Raw genomic sequence first — 19533 nt, 5'->3', positions numbered from 1 at the left:
TGTATATCCATTTATGTGGAATAAAGGAGAGTATCTTAACAAGTTAAAACTACACAATTGCTGTACGTATTGACATGTCAAAAAGGTGTCATATGATAAAATTTCATCAGCTCTGGTATCCCTTCATACTTTATCTTTTGGCCAATAAACTATCGTTTTTAAGAATTCCTTTTGAAAGTCAGCTAAGCCTGAGTCTCAGATTTCGTTAGACATTCAAGAATATAGTATTTAATAGTCGGGGTCCATCACAAGATTTGCGTTCATTTCTTGCAGTTATATTTTGGATAAGATAGGGATAGGATTAGGCAACTACATACTCGTGTTATTTCTTTTGTATGTTAATTTTTGTTAAACAGTATTTTGAATATTTTAATTTGATTCAAATTAAAACATCAACATGACAATGTTGTTTTACGTTAATCATAAATATGTCTCCCAAAAACAGGGAAGAGATTATTTTAGTTGCAAATTTCTATTTTTATTATAATGAAATAGTTAATTTTGTCCAACGCTTTCATAAGCTTTTCTAAACTTTGTATTTAGTTATTTTAAAGATTAAAGAAGTTAGTTGTTGTGAAAACAAACAAAAGCGGAATTTAAAAAAGGCTTTCAAGGAGTTAAAGTAAAGCAGGATATTGTATTCAAATTGTATGAATATCTTAATGATTGTAGCAAAGCTTATTCTTATTGAAGTGGTAAAGTTTTAGATTTTTAAGTGAGCTGACCGTTTACCAATTTGTTGAAGTTTACTTCCCATAGTCCAGAATGCCTTTAAGATAAGTTCGACCATATTTTAAACAAATTGATAGAATTTTTGCTTCTTCACGGATCAAGTTTTTTCTCCAAGTCTGATTTAGTCTGTATTTGAAATTATTCTTTTACTCATCAATAATTTTGTGTATTTATCTTCTGTTGCTTATTTTGTATAGGATTGTCACATTGCACGATATGCATTGTTCTCAAGTTCAGTAGCTATTTGCAGTTGTCATTATTAGCAGTCTTATATTTCGTTATGCAAAACTTTTTCTATTTTCCTCTAAATGGATTTTGTCGAGTTATCACGTCAGACGATTTTCAAATGTTGTTGTATAATAGCCCGAGTAACTAGGTCCTACTAGCCAAACTTTTTAGTCAGGTCCTATTAGCCAAACTTTTCTGGAAAATTTGTGTTTAGCTATTTTAATTTAACTTCACTAGTCCTGAACTGTTTTGTATGTTACATAAAACTAACCCTATTCACCTAATGGTATTAATGAAAACATGTAGTTAGACGGTTTGAAATAATTTAAAAGGATGTTTGATAGTTTCTTAAGTTTTAACTAACGGGGACTTTTAAAAATATAGAAAAATAAATTAAGGAACTATTGCAGCAAATTGTCTGAAGTTCTCATGAGTATAAGAGCAGAATTTACAAAACACAATAAAGAATGCATATACAATTATTAGGTTTTTGAATCGAATTGAAGTTGTGACTATCTGTATTAGTAAAACAATAATCGAAATATCTGATACATATATACATACATACATAGGACCTGACTTGGTACAAAATGAATGTTTAAAGAGCAGGAAACAAAACAAGACTTTTAGAAACGTTTTTTCTTTAGTCTGCATAACCAAAAAACAAATGCAAAATATAACGTCGATAGCTTTAAATAAACAAACTATCTATTTCTAAATTCTAATTACATAGAAAAAACAAAACCTATTTGTAGATTGAGTGAGTAGACTCAAGTCACAAATCATGAGCACCCATCGACCTCACCTAATAGAAAAAAGAGTTTATGAAAAATAAGTGTAACTACTGAGGAAACTTACTTCTAATGTTGATGCTGCATTGCTTGTTATAGGATCTGAAATTTGTATTGCTTCACCCTGGGTATCAGGTGTAAATGCTTGTGTTTTGTCTTCTCTGCTTGTTGAAACTGATTCAGCGTTTACAGCAGTGTTTTTATCAAAAAATTCATCTATTCCAGAAAATGGTTCAATTTCTTTTGACAGAAGTTGTTGCAGAATGTTGGGTTCTTGTTCTGCGACATTCAAAAACGGTGTTCGATGATATGATGCTGCTGCAGATGAGAAAACTACCGCAGCTGTTGGGTTTATTCTTATTGCTTTTGCGTTTTTATTGGTTGGAAGAATTCTGACTGATTTAAGACTGCAAGTAGGTGTAGAAATTAAACTTTGTTCATTACTAGAGAGCTGAGTATCTGCAGGTGGTGCCTTGACGTCTTTTAGGTCTTCGTTTGTGAGATTTAGTTTGTCCTTTTTTGTTTGACGTTTTCTTGGATTTATTTTAGTTTCTGATTTAAGTGGTCGTTTTCGTCCTTTTTTCAAGGGTCTTTCCACTGCTTGATTGTCATCGACACTGTTTGGTGACTCCTCTTGAAAAGAAACGCTTTTAGAAACTGACTCGTTAACTAAGTTGTTTGTTAAGTTCAATGGAAGATTTGAATTGGGTGTATTGGTTTCATGCGTTTCTGTATTCGAAGACTTTGGCATCGTCAAGTCCTCTGGCATATCTTCAAATAGTTTAGGAGAAAAACTTGTGCTGACAGTTGAATTGGAGTTAGTTTGATTAGGAGTTGAAGCAGGGTCACAAAGTTTGTCAACTTTTGACGGTAAAAAGGCCAATGCTTCCGACGAATCTGTTATTTTGTTTTCAAATTGAAGTTCTTCCGGCTTAGAAACACTTGCTATAACTTTCGAATCATCTTTCACTTCAGATTTAAAAAACATCGTAGGTTGTTCTAACTGTTCTCTTATAGATGCGGGAATGTTAAATGTCATTGGCGTTAATTGACTGGCATTATTTTGTTGGTCTTTTAAATTCTGCAAAGCCTCTGTATGTGCTAAATGCAAATGATGTTCTTCAAAGGAGTCGGAAGTAAGTGTCTCTTCGCCGGTTGATCGTCTAGAGGAGGTGCGACTTGATGGTTTATTTTCTAGTGCACACTCCAATGATATTGCTGTCTCATTTAAAGGACTTGCAAGTGGATTCCGCACAAAGTACACTGGTTTGTTAAGATAAACCGGTTTCGATAAATGTGTTGATTCAATGATGTTTAATAAATTTGTATTAGTTGAATCGAGATTTTCTATTTTAAGGTAGGGTTTAACACCAACATCGGTGTTATTTGTTTCTTCCTTTATTTGCAAGTTTTTATTAGAAGAACCAACAAACTTCCCGACCTTCTTTTTATTAGATTGTCTCTCATTTTGCTTTTTAACGTCCGCACCATTTGTTTTTAATTCGTCATCATCTGAATCCGTATCGTAACATTCATAACCACCTTCAATGGTGCCATAATCAATTTGCGGTTTATCTTTGTATTTATTATAATCAATATTAAGATGTGTAAGGCGGTCATTTGCATCTGCCATGCTCTGTTCAACGAGTTCACGTTTTTTGTTGTCTTTAGTTAGTATAACTCGGCAACGCTTTTTCAATTTTTTCCAGCTAACTGCCCATGTAAGACGTTTGTATCTTGGTGCAATGAGCAAGGTAAGTAGATCTTCATAGCATGTTCGATTTAATTTAATACTCGATAATATTCTATTAAGTTCAGTGTATTGTTCATAGGCTTCATCGTAGTTTGTAAATTTCATCAATTCCTCGGTATCAGTAACTGAATTCATCAAAGCAAACGCTGGATATTTTATTGTTTCTATAGTTTGACTATTTATATTGTCTGCCGCACCTGCAGCAGCAGCAAATATTTCTTCTGCAAGATCCGGTCTTTCACCCGATTTCTTAGCAGGTGTTTTTTGCATTGAGTTTGCAGGCTTTAACCTAGATTTAGTATCTTTATTAAGTGACCCAACAGGTCGTCCTCGTTTAAATGGACTCGATGTTTTATCTTCCGTGGTCAGATCGTCCTCTGTGAGTATGTTGATGTTTTTATTTTTGGACTCGTCTTTAATTTTAGGTTCAATTTTTTTGGATTCATGTTTAACCGATTTCGTTCGAGGTGGTCTTTTGGCTTTCGATTTAATTTCAGCTTCAGTAGGATCTGAAGGAGCATTAGGGGCAATTGTCTCAGAAGTATCCACTAAACTAGAATTAGCGCTTGGCATTATAGTTTCGGCGGTAATATCCGATACATTTTGATCAATAACTTTTTGTGACTGTTTTTCTACATCCTCTTCTTTCAAAATGATTGTCGGATCTTCATTAATTTTAGTTTTAGGCTCTGGGGCTTCAATAACATTGAGTTTATGAGCCTGCTTTTTAATAGCTCGTAAGTTTCTCCCTCCACATTTTATCACTGCATCCATAAACTCTCTACATGGATGTAAAGAAAATGTGGTTAGCCATGCTTCTTGTTCTAAATAAGGACTTTTATGGAATAACTTTGCAAGATCTCTGTAATATAAAGCTACTTCTTTTTCCTTCTCAATCAATTCATCCGTTGATTGAACATCATTGTACTTATAATCCTGTATTATATTTACTTCTTCGCTTATAATCGTGAGAAGAAGTGTTATTTTACTAGTATACCATTCAGGACGAGGCTTTATTATAGAAAAAAAAAGTAGATATTAAAAAACTATATTCAAAATGTCTTATTTAAATATTTACCCTTTGCTTAATAAGTTCGTAGGCACACTTCGATGCTGTCAAATTGTGAAATTCACGGAATATTTGCTCTGATAATTTTGAAGTCGTTTTAATAAGTTCTTCAGATGATTCTCTATGTGTAATAAACATTTCCACGAGTTTCGAATACACTTCCTGGATTGGTAACGATAATTTAACAGAACTAAGGCGGTTTATATTTCTTAATTGGTATTCTGTTAAAAAATATATGTATTTCGTTAAAGCTGAACCAAACATATTCCCAAATTGTATTTTAGGAACTTTAAACAAAAACTCGATTAAAAGCTCTGTCAAAGTCGTATTGGTTTCTTGTAATCCTTTTGCAATAGCTTGGGCACCTAGTTCCAGTGGCCAAATTTCTTTCAGATCACAATGTACCACTCTTTGAATAGTTTCCAGCTAAAATAGGATTAAAGTATTAATCTTCTTAAAGAATAATAGTTATAAATGGAAGCTTTACTGTGTAATGCAAGTCTTTGAATCCATTACTCTCACAAATTGCTAGCAAGTATATATGCCTCGCATAGTTAATATACTGATTAGCGTTTGGTGAGGCGCGTAGTGTTTTGCTAGCTGTTGAATTTGAGTCCTGCCATGTTAATAAGAGTCGCAAACACATATATTTTACCAGCTTCACCATGCGAAAATCGAACATGTTGACCATTCGTAGGATCAACAATGGGATTCCTTCTTGCTGAATAAATTCGGAATCTAAAAATAAAAATAGCGATTTATAAAAAATTCTAATAGAAGCTTAATTTTATATGATTGTCATAGGCTGCAATAATCAGTTCCATGCATTCAAAACATAAAAATGTCACGTGGAACGACTATTTCAAACCAATGTCAATCCAACAACATGCAATTATGAAAGTAACCACTCAAACCTTTAGATTCTAAAACTGGAGTCAAATCGGGACCACTCATGCGTTGAAAATTTAAATTTAAATATTCAACCATCCATGGGTCGCGGTAAATTGAAAACATATACGGCCAAGAATATGGATGCATGGTTATGAATGCAGCAGGATAAACTTTCATCATTTGTTCAATTAATTCTGTTTTATCCTCAATTGCACATGCGATCCATTCGCGACCAAACCACAAATTTAGTGTGCATCGGCCAACCCAACTTACGGTGATTCCTACATCATTACTATATGGGTTTTTGGATAAATAATTGCCTATGTTCTTCCATGCCATAAGCAATATAGAGATCCTTTCGTCAGCCGGTAAAATTCCCACATTTGCCGCTGTTTCCTAAAGAAAAAAAACAGACCAAAGATCGTTCAGGAATGAATGCATATTTTAAATGTTTTTGTATACCATACCGCTGTAAGTTCCACAAAACCACATTTGACGGCCGACTCTTTAAAGGCAGCACGCTCCCGAAAAGTGTGTGGAAAGAAAATATCCATACCTGTTGCTCATCAATTTTTATAGGCAACAGCAGCACTCTGAAAAAGAAAATATTTGTATTATATGTAAGTATTGGAAAACAAAGGCCTTTTAAAACAAGTTACTACAACAGCTGAGAATTAAGTAATTGTATTTTAGTGATACTAAATATTTTATTTAAAGCTTTTCATTTAGAAAAATAATAATAAGTATAATAGAAATATGTCTTTTTAAGGATAAAGTTGCCCATGGAATCAATAAATCAAGTCGGTCTATTCTCTGATGTTTGGAAGTTTTTTTTTCGGATGTCTTTTTACCAACCACAACGGGGAAAACACTTATTTTTTTTTTTGTAAACTCAGTTGAAAAGAAAGGTTCTAAAGATAGCTTAAAAACTATTGCCCAAACTGTCGACATTCCAAATTTATTTGAAAGTATCTTGTACGATACTTAAAAAGCTGTGATAGTTCTCCGACACTTTTTTTCACATTTGGCATACTCCAAGGGAGCCATTTAGGTCGTCTTTTTTTTACCCATACCATTAACGGTCTTTATGTATGACAGTGTGAAGAATTTTACAGAGCTAGCTTTGTCAACCCTTAACTTAACCGTTTGTGAAAAATGACGTTGAAGAATGCACGCAGCTCTTTCAAGGTCGAAAATGATCTTTTAAATAAAAATATGATTTAAAATCATGAAAATAAATATAAAAATAAACCAGTATGGTGTTCATATATGCGTTTCGCCCCGATGTAATGGTTGGGCTGATCAGAAGATGACCATTACACATCTGCATCTCACCGAAGCATTATCAAAAAAGGTTTTATACATGGTAATGCACCGTAAGGCGACTTATTCAACATTTTTCTGGAAAGAATTGTGTAAAACTCAACCGTCAACACTAGAAGCACAATCTTTCAAAGGTCCAGTGGAGCGTTTTTGAGCATTAGCTAAGAAGATGAGTTTAGTAGTCAATGATGACATTACCAAGTGTATGCTGTCATCAAAAAAGGACATTGAATTTGGACTTAGAATTCAATTGAGTAGTAAAGTCCTCTCCCGAGCATCTAAAATCACCATCTATAAGATACTCATCCTCCCGGTTCTCATTTATGGCGCTGAGGCCTGGAACCTTTCAAAGAAACATGAAAGCGTCTTAGGATGCTACGAGAGAAAAATTCTTCGGGTGATTTTTGTTCCCGTCTGCATAGATGGATAGTGGAGGAGAAGATAAAACGACGAACTGTACGGGCTGTACAGCGACACTGAACTGGTGGAAATAATAAAAGTGCAACGACTTAGATGGCTGGGTCATGCAGAGCGATAGGGCATAAATGCTCCCGGAAGGCCTTTGAATCCAATTCTGAGGGACAGCGCAATACAGGAAGACCGCGACTCAGCAGGTGGAAGAAGACCAACGTCAGCCCTGGACTGTAGCGCCACTTTAGGTACGTAATTAAATAAGGCTTTTAAGTAAATCCATTTCGTGATTTTTTATTATATCAATACAAAAAAAGGAAAGTGCAAAATTTAATTAATCTCACAAACCAATAAAGTAACCTCAACAAAATTGTGTATCATACATTTATCTCGAGATCAAATGAGGATATGATGACTTCATTAAATTCTATACAAAATATTATTGTTAACATTATATACAGTGCGCACTTAAGTATTGCCACAGCACGCTTTTTAAACTTTGAAGCAACATTTGAAGTCTTGGAAAAATTCTTTATTTACATTTTTTTTCGTTTGGTATGCCTCTTTTTTACTTTATAACGGCATTCAAACACATTTTTCATAAAATGCACCAAATGTTTGGTCGTTTCTTCTCCAATATTATACCATTCCTCAATCCACGCTTGTTTTAGTTTAACTTTATAAGCAAAAAACAGTTTTTTTACGCGTCTATCCAAGCCATCCCATAAATGTTCAATTGGATTGACATCCAGGGATTGTGGTTGGTGTGAAAACACATGTGCAATACCACATACGCACGTTTGAGCCGAATGTTTTGAGTCATTGTCGTGCTGAAAAGTGAATAAGCCTGTTAGGTTCAACTTCTTAGCACTTTTTTCAAGCTTTATTTTAAAATGTTAATATAAATTTGCTCAAGCTCGCCTACACCAGCAACAGACATGCACCCCCATAACATCTAACTATTCCACCGCCGTGTTTTATTGTAGGTGCCAAGTATTTATTTTTTTGAGTGCTGTTTTTGGTTTTCTCCACACTTTTGTATGGCCGTCAGAACGCCTTGCAATACGTACGTTGTAGTCAGCTTTATGGAGTAATCTTCTTATTGTCAAAGGGTATACTAATCTTAAAAATTATAGGTTGACTTCAGCAGCTATTTCAGTTGATGTAATTTGAATTGTTAACATTCCACTTTCCGTACAATCCAGCTGCATTCATGAGCATTCAAAACCCGAGGACGACCAGAATACTTTGCACTCTTAAAGTTTGAAAAACGCTGCACAACGCTACCAACTGTGTATCGCCGCCTGTCCATAATTTGTCCAATCTCCGCATATAACAAACAAAACTTTTCTTTAATAACTGTAAATGCAGTTTTTTTATTTGGCTGACAGAACTGTGATTCTTTCCAGACTAACATACTGTGCCAATAATGTTGTGCTGGAGAAATTCGGTCTTTTCTAACTCAATATTTTGTTTTCAATAAACCTGGAAAACTTATTTTTAATCAAACTATCTATCTATATGCATATACCAGACCAAAAAAAAAATTATCAAAATAGCGTGTTTCCAAGCCTCAAAATGTTGCTTCAAAGTTTAAAAAGCTTGCTGTGCCAATAATTAAGTGCGACACTGTTTCTTTTAATCGCATCATAAGCTAGAATATCAATAAAGAAGAACGATTTATTATTATTATTATTAATTCGTTTTATTACTCAGAACTAAATCATAAAATAAAAGGGTAAGTTTATTAATGTCAAAATGCAGCAGTAATGCAAGATTTACGTTCACAAATGTAAATACACTGCATTAATGCAGTCGGTAACTCTGTTCAAAAAACAGTCTGACAGCTGAAGTGCGATCAAACCTGAAGTCATTTTATTTCTGCTGCCGCTCTGCAGGAACATTTCAGAACAAGATGAGTAGATAAAATATTGGAATATTTATTAAATTTTTTGCAAAAAATAAAATGATTTGTTATTAATAAGCTGAAATGTAATATTTAAACTTCATAGAAATACATGAATTGTTTCCATTCAAAACATTTAAAATAAGTATAAATAAATAAATAAAACATTTTTATTGGACATTTTCAAAGAACTATGCCAAGACATGGATTTTTGCTTAAAAGACGACAACTATTTGCAGTTTAAGGACATTATCTACAAACAAATTTTTGGAATGCCAATGGGTAACCCTCTTTCGCCCACTATTGCTGATTTGGTAATGGACCATTTACTTGACGAATGCTTAACTGAATGTAATGCAAAGCCAAATTTTATAGTGAAATATGTTGATGACATATTTGCGGTTATGGACAAGTATAAAGTCGCAGACTTATTATTGATCCTGAACGGATTCCACTCCAAACTGCAGTTCACTGTTGAAAACGAAAATAACAGTTCTATATCGTTCCTTGATGTCAAAATCCACCGTATGGACACTCAATTGTCGTTTGATTGGTTTCAAAAACCAACAGCATCAGGACGTCTGATCAACTTCCGGTCCAACCAAGCCAAACACATAATCTTCAACACAGCTTTCTAATTTAATTAACAAAGTTTTTACGTTAAGTGACAAAAGATTCTACCATTCAAATACCATCAAAGTGACCAAAATTTTAAGCGACAAAGGTTTCCCGCCAGCAATTATTCGTGGCTTAATTTTACAACAACAATGCAGACGCGCTAAACAACAAAGTGAGGTTAACAACAAAGGATACTTCAAAAGCATTGTTTACGTTCCAAAACTGGCTGAGAGTTTTAAGCAAGTTGTCGCCAAAAACATCCAAGATGTCCGATTGGCTTTTAAATCTAACCAGACAATTAGACACCTTTTCACCAAACTAAAGACCAAAATAGACAGAGATAAACGCACTGATGTGATTTATAAAATAAACTGCAAAGGCAAACCTGACGAAACATGTAACCTTTGCTACATCGGAACCACCAAACAATTCTTGCGCCAAAGATTGTCCAACCACAAATCTGACATCAAAAACTATAACCTGGCTAAAACCGCATTGGCGGCCCATTCAATAGACAAAGGTCATTCTCCGGATTTCGATGGTGTTAAAGTTCTTCAAACGGAAAAACATACTTCTAAGCGATATACACTCGAAACGCTCCATATCCTGAACAACAAAAACAATATGAATCGCAAGCAAGACACACAGAGTATATCATCTGTATATTACTCACTTGTTTCCTCATAAGAGTTTTCTCTTTTTTTTTTGTAGTTATAGACTGAACTTCTTAATTAGAAGTGTTTTTTTACACTGTTTTTAAATTTAATTGTTAAATTGTAAGTTTTTTCTTATTCTTGTAGTCCACAATATTGTACTATGTGTTTTATATTTCATGTTTAATAAAGTTCCCCTGAGGAAGGCAGCAACCCCTGCCGAAACGTCGGGAAAAAAGCCGAAGGAAAACTTAATTTTTCCTATACACATAAGTATATATTCATTGGTCAATACATTATCTTTTAAAGACACTAAAAAACCAAAACCCACGTAACTCAAAGAAAAAACTTAATTATTTCTGTCATACTTTTTTATAGGCGTCTAAGTTAGTGACAATTATGAACTGGTTTTTGATAATGTATATCTGCCGCATTCTTGCAGATTTTTTTTGTTCATAATTTTGTCGGCATGGCTTGTGCAACTAGTTGCATTTTTGAACTCATCCAAACTTAGAGGTATCAATTCATTCATTGACTGCTAGGCGGTAGAAAGTCAGCTGTTTGTTTTACTAATTGTTTTTTTTTTTTTTTTTGAAAAATTAACCTCAAACCAAAGGATCAAGACTACCATCACTTTACTAATAAATGCTTTTATTATAAGCCACTTTTCATATTTTACGGATTTTTGTTTACTGTGCAATAAGCACAGGTTTTTGTACTTTTTGATACAAAGTCTCGAAAACATTTAGTGTGTACAGGCATAATTGAGTTCATAAATGTAAACAAAAAAGCATAAGCTCTGCATGAGCATTCCAATTCTAATGTTCATAAAAGTTAAATGACAGTAAAGTTGGCATTTGTTTGTATTGCTGAATTTTTTACGAAAATGGCAGGAGTAAATATGAGTATTTTTTTTAATGAAATTTATTTATAATCGTAACGAGAATAAAAAGGTAGCGATACCTGATTTCAGTAGTGGCAGGGTTGTGAAAAATGGCCCTACCACTACTAGTGAGAATACTTCCAGAAATGGAAAACTCTCAAAAGGCCTTTTTAGACAAAGGCGGCAAGCGGCGAAAATCTTAAAGGCCTCTGGTGCATCATCGGGGGCTGAAAAGACACCGCAGCAAACCGCTAGCGTCGAATGGGCCAAAAGCATACTTGCTACAACAAGATCCAATAAGGACTCTACGTCCAAAAGAGAAAGGTCTCTTGAGGGGGCCGCACCGACACCAAAACGGCCTCGGGTGCATAACACCAGCACCCCCCTCAATACCATCAGGAAACAATCCAGTTTCAGTGACGTCGCGAAGGGCAAAGTCGTGGTTGCGATCATTGACAGGAGCGATGATGATGGCACAATATCAGCTGATCGTTGGCAGTTGGTCAAGGTTAAGCTCTCGGGTGGCTTTTTGAGCATTTTGAGAGAGCTTCCAGGACCACTTCCTTCCATAAGCGATGGGGGTTGGCATCAAGGCCATGCCAAACTCATGGTTTGTGGCGACCAGAGGTCTTGTGACCTTTACAAGCTTGCTGTCAGCCGGTTAGGTGAAGTTTGGCCAGGTCCGAAGCTCGAGGTTGTCGCTGTGGAAGACATTCCTAGCAGACCTAGAGCCCGCATCTGGATACCGATCGAACCTGCTGGTATCGAGGATATTCTCGAGATGGTCAAAGTGTGCAACCCGTCCCTTCCGATGCATAACTGGAAAATATCCAAGCTAGAGGAAGTGAAGGGTCTTTATAGGAGCGGCATTGTGGTACTCAATAAAGAATCCTTGGCTCCTCTAGCCCTAAACGAGGACTCCATAAACTATGGCTTCGAATCCATTAAAATCGAATTTATAAAAAAGATGAGGTTAACGCAGAAAGCGGGCCTCCAAAAACTACCGAAGGTGAACTAGCGGTTGGTGAACCTGGGACGTCGTCTTCTCTCCTAACAGAGGGTGACGATGCATCCTTTCTCTCTCCAATCGCGACTGCACCCTCTACAAAAGTCGTAGACAGTCCATCCTTAATGGAGACTGAGGACGACCTTAACATGATCCTTCTGAGCGAGGACGAACTCTTGGGATCATCTTCAGACTCAAAGGATCAGAATAAAACCGTGGTGGAGGTTGATCTGCCTAATTGTAGCAAAAATGCTGCAGTTAGTACAGATTAATCTCCAACACTCCATAAAGGCCTCGGCCGCACTTCTTCTCCGTCTGGCGAGTAACGGGGAAGACATTATCCTGATCCAAGAGCTATGAATTGCAGGATCCGTTGATCGAGGACTCAGGACTCCTGGATACTACACACTTTGTGGGACAGATAAAGGTGAACCTAGTTCTTGCATTCTAGTGAAACGTAGCATTAATGTATTTTTACTCCATCGTTTCAGTGACAAAGATACCACCGTAGCTAGGCTGGAAACAACCAAAGGAAGTTTTTGGCTGGTGTCAGCGTATCGTCGTCGCTGAAGCGGAAAGGCAAAGGATCCGCCTAATTATTGGGAGCGATGCTAACGCTCATCATACTGTATGAGCAGTACGAATATCAACGACAGAGGTGGGTCTCTTTTTGATTATATTCTTGGCACTAACCTCTTAGTAAGTAATGTTGGAAATTAACCAACCTTCATAACTAAAACTCGACAAGAAGTCTTAGACATAACTCTTGTCTCAGATAGTATACACCATATGATCTTGGACTGGAAAGTATCCAAAGAACACTCGTTCTCTGATCATAAATATATCCAGTTCAATATAAATGTGGATGATAACCCGAGTCCATTGACTTTTCGAAACTATCGGAAAACTGACTGGGCTTCATAAAGGAACTCATTGCAGAGTTTAATAGAACCTGGACTATCTAGTCCTTCCTCTAACGCTAACGAACTTGACAACAAAGTCAATGACCTTACCTCAGCTATGAACTGATCATCGCTAGAAATTGCTTGTCCACTTATACACATAAGAGGAAAGAGGAAACCACAATGGTGGGCCTCAGAGCTTGACTCGCTCAGGAGGGAATGCAGGAAACTTTTCAACCGGGCCAAAACTGCAAGACTAGCCTCTCATTGGGACTCCTACAAAGAATCCCTAAGAATCTACAAGAAGGCACTTAGGTAATCCAAGCGATCTTCTTGGCGATCCTTCTGTGGCATGATAGAAGAAACTTCTGAAGCCTCTAAGTTACGGAAAATTCTTTCAACTAATCCAGCTATGTCAAGCTGCTTGAAAAATACAGACGGCTCCTGGACAAATTCAAGTTATAAATCGATGAACTTACTATTGGACACTCATTTTCCTGGTAGTTCTCTTACCGGAACTTGCAACAGTGGACACATCTGCAATCACATATGTAGAGAGTTCGCTTCGGGAGTTAATTCATTTAACGCTTACTAGCAGAATAATTAACTCAAAACGGCAACTCTTCTTGCAGACGATTCGTTAGTAGAGGGACACCGCAAGGTGGTGTTCTATCCCCTCTCCTCTGGAACCTAGTGTTGAATGAAATCCTAACTAGTCTGGATGCGGAGGGTTTCAGAATGATAGCCTATGCGGACGACGTTGCTATAGCAGTTTCAGGAAAGCATCTTAATATCCTAAAAGAACTCTTACAATATGCCTTGAACAGACTAATACTTTGGGCTGATCGGTGTAGACTGGGTGTTAACCCACACAAAACTGATCTGGTCTTATTTTCGAGGAGATACAAAATTCCATTTGTGAACCTTCCTTATATTAAAGGAATTCAATTAAAATTCTCAGACGAGGCTAAATACCTGGGTCTTGTCTTAGACAAAAAACTAAATTGGAAACGCAACGTACAGGAAAGAGTCAAAAAAGCTACTGTAGCTCTCTTTTCTTGCAATAAAGCTATTGGTAATAAATGGGGTTTACAACCCAGAATCACGCATTGGCTTAACACATCGGTAATCAGACCGAGTGTGGCAGTATGGTGGACTGCTTTAGAGAAAGGTATAAACAGGGATAAGTTAAATAAAGTCCAACGTTCAGCCTGCCTATGTATAAGCGGATCGCTTAGCACAACCCCGTCTGCGGCACTGAACACCTTGCTCTACCTTACACCTCTTGACATATTTAGCAAACAAATAGCTGCAAGATGGAGTGCGGAGTTGGTTTTCTGAGTCCCTAAATGTAGCTAAATCCTTTAGGCTTCCTGACTTTGCTAGCGTTTTTCAGGCTGAACTGCTGGCAATAAGGGAGGCATGTAAGATACTTAAACAAAACCCAAACCAAAACCGAAATGCGGCTATCTTTACAGACAGTCAGCCAGCTGTCAAAGCCATTAACTCGGCCATATCCTCATCTAAATTGGTCCAGCAATGTCGCGATGAGCTTGCGAGCCTGAATATTAACCTCGGTGTCACCCTGATGATGCAGAGAAGTTGTGTATCTCAACACCTTTTGCCGTAGCTGTAGTGACCAAAGAGAAAGTGAAACGATAATCCATTTCATCTGCAAATGTCCTGCTTTGGCAAACACTAGAATGAAATACTTTGGAAAAGCATTCTTTCAAGAACTTAATGAGCTATCTGAGACAAAGATTAGAGACCTAATCTTTTTTCTCAATGCGACAAAATGGCTCTAACATAATCGCTATGAAGCTTCTCTATCAATCTATCCCTTTCAATCAAAGGTCAAACGAGTTTTTGGTATCAAAACGGCGCACTACAGCGCTAATTGGATCTCAGGCTAGGTTGCCTTGCGATCGCCATTTCTACCTACCAACCTACCTAGCCATTTTATAGCGCTGCATCCACTTCTGTACAAATGCCTTCGACTTTCACATATATTAAGCAGCCACAGATTGCGACATTTTGGGAGCTTTCGGGTGGATGCATAGGTGCACAGCCTCGTAGCGAGACGCTTACTTAGCACTCATGGCGTTTAACGTGATTCTCCTTCAAAAGATCAACAACAACTGAACCTTTGTTGACAACGCATCAAGGACAAGGTTTCCCTCAATCGGCTCCCAAATGAATTAGTGCGAAATCTTTCATTAACTGTCGGTAAAGTCGGCCAAGCTCTTACTTGACAGATTGTAATTGTAATTGGAAGGCAATTTTTTGGCAGCTGGTCAATCAAATACCAGCAACATGTCATACTTCCAAGTCCCTTGTTTAGACTGAACCTGCCTAATGTTCTGCACTGCTTATTGCAGGTTGGTGAAAACTGTCAGAATCAGCAAACGTCATTTTTAAATTATAATTATTTGTTTATGAATGAAGTTGATTTAAATTTGTATACAATGCATAGATTATGAGCTAACGTCCAGCAATCTCTGATGGTTCATTGTCTCTCAATAAAAAAACATAATCAATTATTACATATTTAATAATGTGATTTGATAAATATGATTTTCAATTATTACTTTAATTGTACTTCCGCCAAATTTAATTTGTTTTATATTTTTGAAATCTGACGTAGGACGCTTTTGCTTGGATTTACTCTGACAGTTGTCATGAATCTGCACTGCTGTCAAAATTCTGAGAATAGATTCGATTTCTTCTTTTTATACATATTTATATCATTCTCCTGCTTTGTTAAACCTACTGAGAAAGTTCACACAACTTGTAAAAATGACACTTGAGCATTTTTTTGACAAAACAATATCCAATTTATAAGAAGATAAGAAAAGGAACAGACCACAGTTATTCTTACTGCCGATTAAGTTTTCTTTTCAAAGTAGCAGAATGAATATACAGCCCAAAAGATACATATTGGTAATGCATCCAGAAATAAAAACATATATCGTGTTGTAAAACACACCACAAACCTACATACATATGTAAAAACACGAGATGAAGAACATTTCAATCGACACCAGTATTTGTTTTAAAATAGAGGTACTTAAGATATGCCCACAAAAAAATCAAAGCGAAACTTCAACAAGATTAAAACAATTCCTTCGATTTTTCGAGCTTAGATTTAAAACTCACTTTTTTATTAATTTTTGGCGAGTCCTTATTTCACATCAGTACTATTGCAATTGCAACACAGCACCACCATCTCAAACTTATAAAACAAATAACACAAATTAGCGAAGAGTATTTAACAAGTAGAAAAGTCACGTACACCGGCGAAAAATTCTTTCATCACAATTCCATTGTTTGTTCGCCAATATTTTTATTATTTGTGCAACCAATATTTTTATTTTAATTAATATTTTAAAGTATAAAGACGAAGAAGTATAATAGCGTTGAGTAATTTTGATTCAGAGACCCGAGAGCGAACATATAAATAACATAAAAACACGTCGAAGTCGAAGGGGCAATCATATACTTACTGGCTTTGCAGACAGCCCAGCCACCATGTAATAATTTGGTCAAAAACAAAAACTCACGTTTGGTTGTCAGAACTTTAGTTTTTTTTGGAAAGGAATTATATAGTTGTGTTCTAAATGACTTCACACATATTTATCTTTGTTAATTTGCACTTAATACTGAAATATTTAATCATTTGTAAATAGAATTTAACACGTTCTTTTTAATTTCACTTGTTTATTTTCCAATTCAATCAGTCTACTTCTGCTTTTGCTGCACTTTAAAAATGTATGTACATTGCTTTCGTTTTCCTACCGTTTCGCAATATTGTAGTAGATTTTTAAAGGATTCCTTGGGATATTTTAATGGACATGTTCGAGTGGTTGGGGCCGGTGGTCACCGAGCAACATAGTTGCCGGAAACTAAAGTTGCTTGGTTGGAAATAAAGCATCTTGCACATGAGTTACGAACTGCGAACTGTGGATGTCCGCGTGTTTTGACTCTTCTTTCACGTGAGCTTTATTTCTATTCGCAGATAGCACAAATAGTCAATTTATAATTACCCTTTTTAACAAACAAAACAAGACTGGTATAAATTTGAGGTTAAGTTGAGCGCGACCAATTTATTCGTTGCAGTGTGGATGGTATGTGGAACGCGAATAGAGTTTGGCAGTTCGTAGCACCACACGGCAATTCGTTACTAGCAAATTGTTTTTACAAAATTGTCTTGTTTTAGAAAACAAAATGCAAATTTTATTATCCTTACATAATTGTCAATTGGTTTCTTATAATTTAAATGTGTTTTGTTTGAAATTGACTTTTTTAAAAGTGTTAAATCACGTTTGTTCGGCCATTCGTTGTTGGAAAATATTTTCCTACATGAGACCAAAATTTTTGTTAACTTTTAGCGAGAACATGAGGACTTCTGGAACTAAAAACAAAGTTAGAGGAAATATTTCATTGACAATGTCCGAAAAAACCAATGCCGTTGGTCTTAATATGATTTGCCTGTTCAGTCACGCTAATCTTCATTTATAAAGAGAGTTTAGCGAGATAGAAGTACCACAAAATACAAAATGTGTGAAAAACCAACTATACGAACATTAACTTTTTCGTTTCCATTGAATCCACTGAACAGTGTTAATCCGTTATTAAATGGCAAACGGAAAAAACTCCGGTGGAACTAGCGTATCAGAGAAACATTATTGCTGGCAACTTTGAGCTGCTTTTAGTTGTTTGCACTTTTTCATCAAGCACTTTCTGCTGCACCCAACTTCATATTTCAAAAGAAGATGAAAAATTAAACTTCTGTTTGAAGTGGTTAATAAAAATGAAAAAATACTTTCAGTCTGTTATAATTTAGCTTCCACTTAAATCCAAATTTTTGATATTTATTTCGATTTGGTTTATAGTTAAGGGTTTATAATGCTTTTTCTAAAATTACACTTACGAAACTTAGAATTCGTTAAAATTCAATCTTTCGATCCAGAGTAGCCAGAGATCGATATCACAATTCCTTTTCGATTCGGTCATGTAATCAGGGTATTAAATTAAGACAATCTAAATTAGGCGTGTTCCTTCATTTTGTGATTCCAGTTTCTGCCATTAGAGGCATAGAACTGTCCTAATATTAAAATGAAGTCAGATTGACAGAAGAGTTTTCTATTTAAATTTGAAAGAAGTGTTAGTATATTTGTTTTGTTATACTTTTTCATTTGTTCTTAACTAGTTTGTTGATATAAAAGTTTTCTATTTAATGTATAATAATAAAATATTCCTTTGTCTATATAAAACATTATACAATTGTAATTTCTCCCCGATTAATTAAGGATGTCTTCATCAAATATAGAGGAGCATAAAATTTGGGTAAATATTGAGTATCAATTTAGTAATATAAATAAAATTGCAATTAATATTATTAAGTGTACGCTAGCAAACAAAAAATTGCAGTCCATCTATAACCAGCTCTGTGAATTCGAAAGTTCACTCTGCGAAGAACAAGAAGACTCACCCAAACTCTTTGAGCTTTTAGAAACAATAGACGAAATTCAAGGACACCATCGGTCCGTTGTGCGTACCATCCAATCTAGTAATGATACCCTAAGTGAAAAATGCAACGATCTGCAAACACAAATGGAACTTTTAGAGAAATCAATTGATCTTCTGAAATTGGAAACTAGTAAATAAAATATTCAAATACGAGTTAATTCAAAGAATGATTGTTTGTAAACTTAGAGTATAATTAATAAAAATAATTTAAGCAAAATTGTAAAAAGTCAAAATATTCTCGTATTATGTTTTATTGTTAAAACTGTAAGCATATGAAAATTAATATATTTTTCACTTATCGACATAATAACTTTCTTATAAAATAGGATCTTGTCGAAGAATTATCGATATTTCCAAAATTGTACACTGTTTATCAATAAGGGTAGATGTTGTGTGTAGATGTTGCACAGTGCGGCAACCAGTTTTGAAAAATGCAAAATTATAGCCCGACTTTTAACTCGGTTAACTGCATTTTTTTCTGTAAAATACAACTAAAGCAAGCTATACAACCTCTTAAAGGTATGTAACAATTCAAAAGTAGGTCATTTAGTGATGAACTATGAAGCGTAAACCGTTTTTTAATTGGGTACCCTTGGGTACCCTAAGCCAAATATATTTTATTTTTGTCCTCGAAACCCTTCGATCGGTTTAATAATAGGTTAATTAACGGTTTTTATTTACCAAAAACAGCTTATTTTCAAACTTCAACAAAACCTTTTATTCACGTGTATTCATTAAAAAAGTTAATAGGATACAAAGTGGAGAATACGATCTTTCCAAAAAGGTAACATTTATCCACTCCCCTCCTTTTAACAACTGTTTGTTTCATGGCTTTTTA

At 35.4% G+C, this 19533-nt stretch overlaps 2 protein-coding genes and 1 long non-coding RNA gene across 6 annotated transcripts in view; 2 read left to right on the top strand and 1 right to left on the bottom strand.

Moving 5' to 3' along the window:
• The window catches only part of LOC129944407 (uncharacterized), a 34588-nt gene extending 17661 nt beyond the window's left edge, over positions 1–16927 (bottom strand). For 2 of the 4 annotated variants that reach the window (XM_056053811.1, XM_056053807.1), the window contains exons 1-6: positions 16670–16927; positions 5932–6057; positions 5488–5860; positions 5061–5311; positions 4583–4999; positions 1819–4515 (exon numbers count right to left, since the gene is read on the bottom strand). In XM_056053811.1, the coding sequence (XP_055909786.1) occupies positions 1819–4515; positions 4583–4999; positions 5061–5311; positions 5488–5860; positions 5932–6018 (3825 nt within the window). In that variant the 5' untranslated portion in view covers positions 6019–6057; positions 16670–16927. Of the gene's footprint in view, positions 1–1818; positions 4516–4582; positions 5000–5060; positions 5312–5487; positions 5861–5931; positions 6058–16322; positions 16643–16669 lie in introns of those variants that run through there. The other 2 variants (XM_056053808.1, XM_056053809.1) reach the window with 2 other exon arrangements.
• On the top strand, positions 9308–10409 carry LOC129945103 (uncharacterized). The gene is made up of 2 exons (XM_056054761.1): positions 9308–9699; positions 9770–10409. The coding sequence occupies exons 1-2, from the start codon at positions 9308–9310 to the stop codon at positions 10407–10409; spliced, it is 1032 nt and encodes a 343-aa protein (XP_055910736.1).
• A 1339-nt stretch (positions 16928–18266) lies between the features above and the next one.
• Positions 18267–18930, top strand: LOC129946414 (uncharacterized). Its single transcript, XR_008781576.1, has 2 exons — positions 18267–18512; positions 18570–18930. It is a non-coding gene; the product is annotated as an uncharacterized LOC129946414 (long non-coding RNA).
• Positions 18931–19533: the final 603 nt, after the last annotated feature.

This window comes from Eupeodes corollae, chromosome 2 (genome assembly GCF_945859685.1).
Source record: "Eupeodes corollae chromosome 2, idEupCoro1.1, whole genome shotgun sequence".
Taxonomy (NCBI): Eukaryota; Metazoa; Arthropoda; class Insecta; order Diptera; family Syrphidae; genus Eupeodes; species Eupeodes corollae.
Note: the sequence above shows the minus strand (reverse complement) of the source record. Positions and strands in the feature narration are given on the sequence as shown.

Coding starts and splice junctions, on each gene's coding strand:
- LOC129945103 (XM_056054761.1), top strand. CDS start 9,308: ATGGATTTTTGCTTAAAAGACGACAACTATTTGCAGTTTAAGGACATT. Junction 9,700..9,769: donor GGACGTCTGATCAACTTCCG/GTCCAACCAAGC, acceptor TTTTACGTTAAG/TGACAAAAGATTCTACCATT.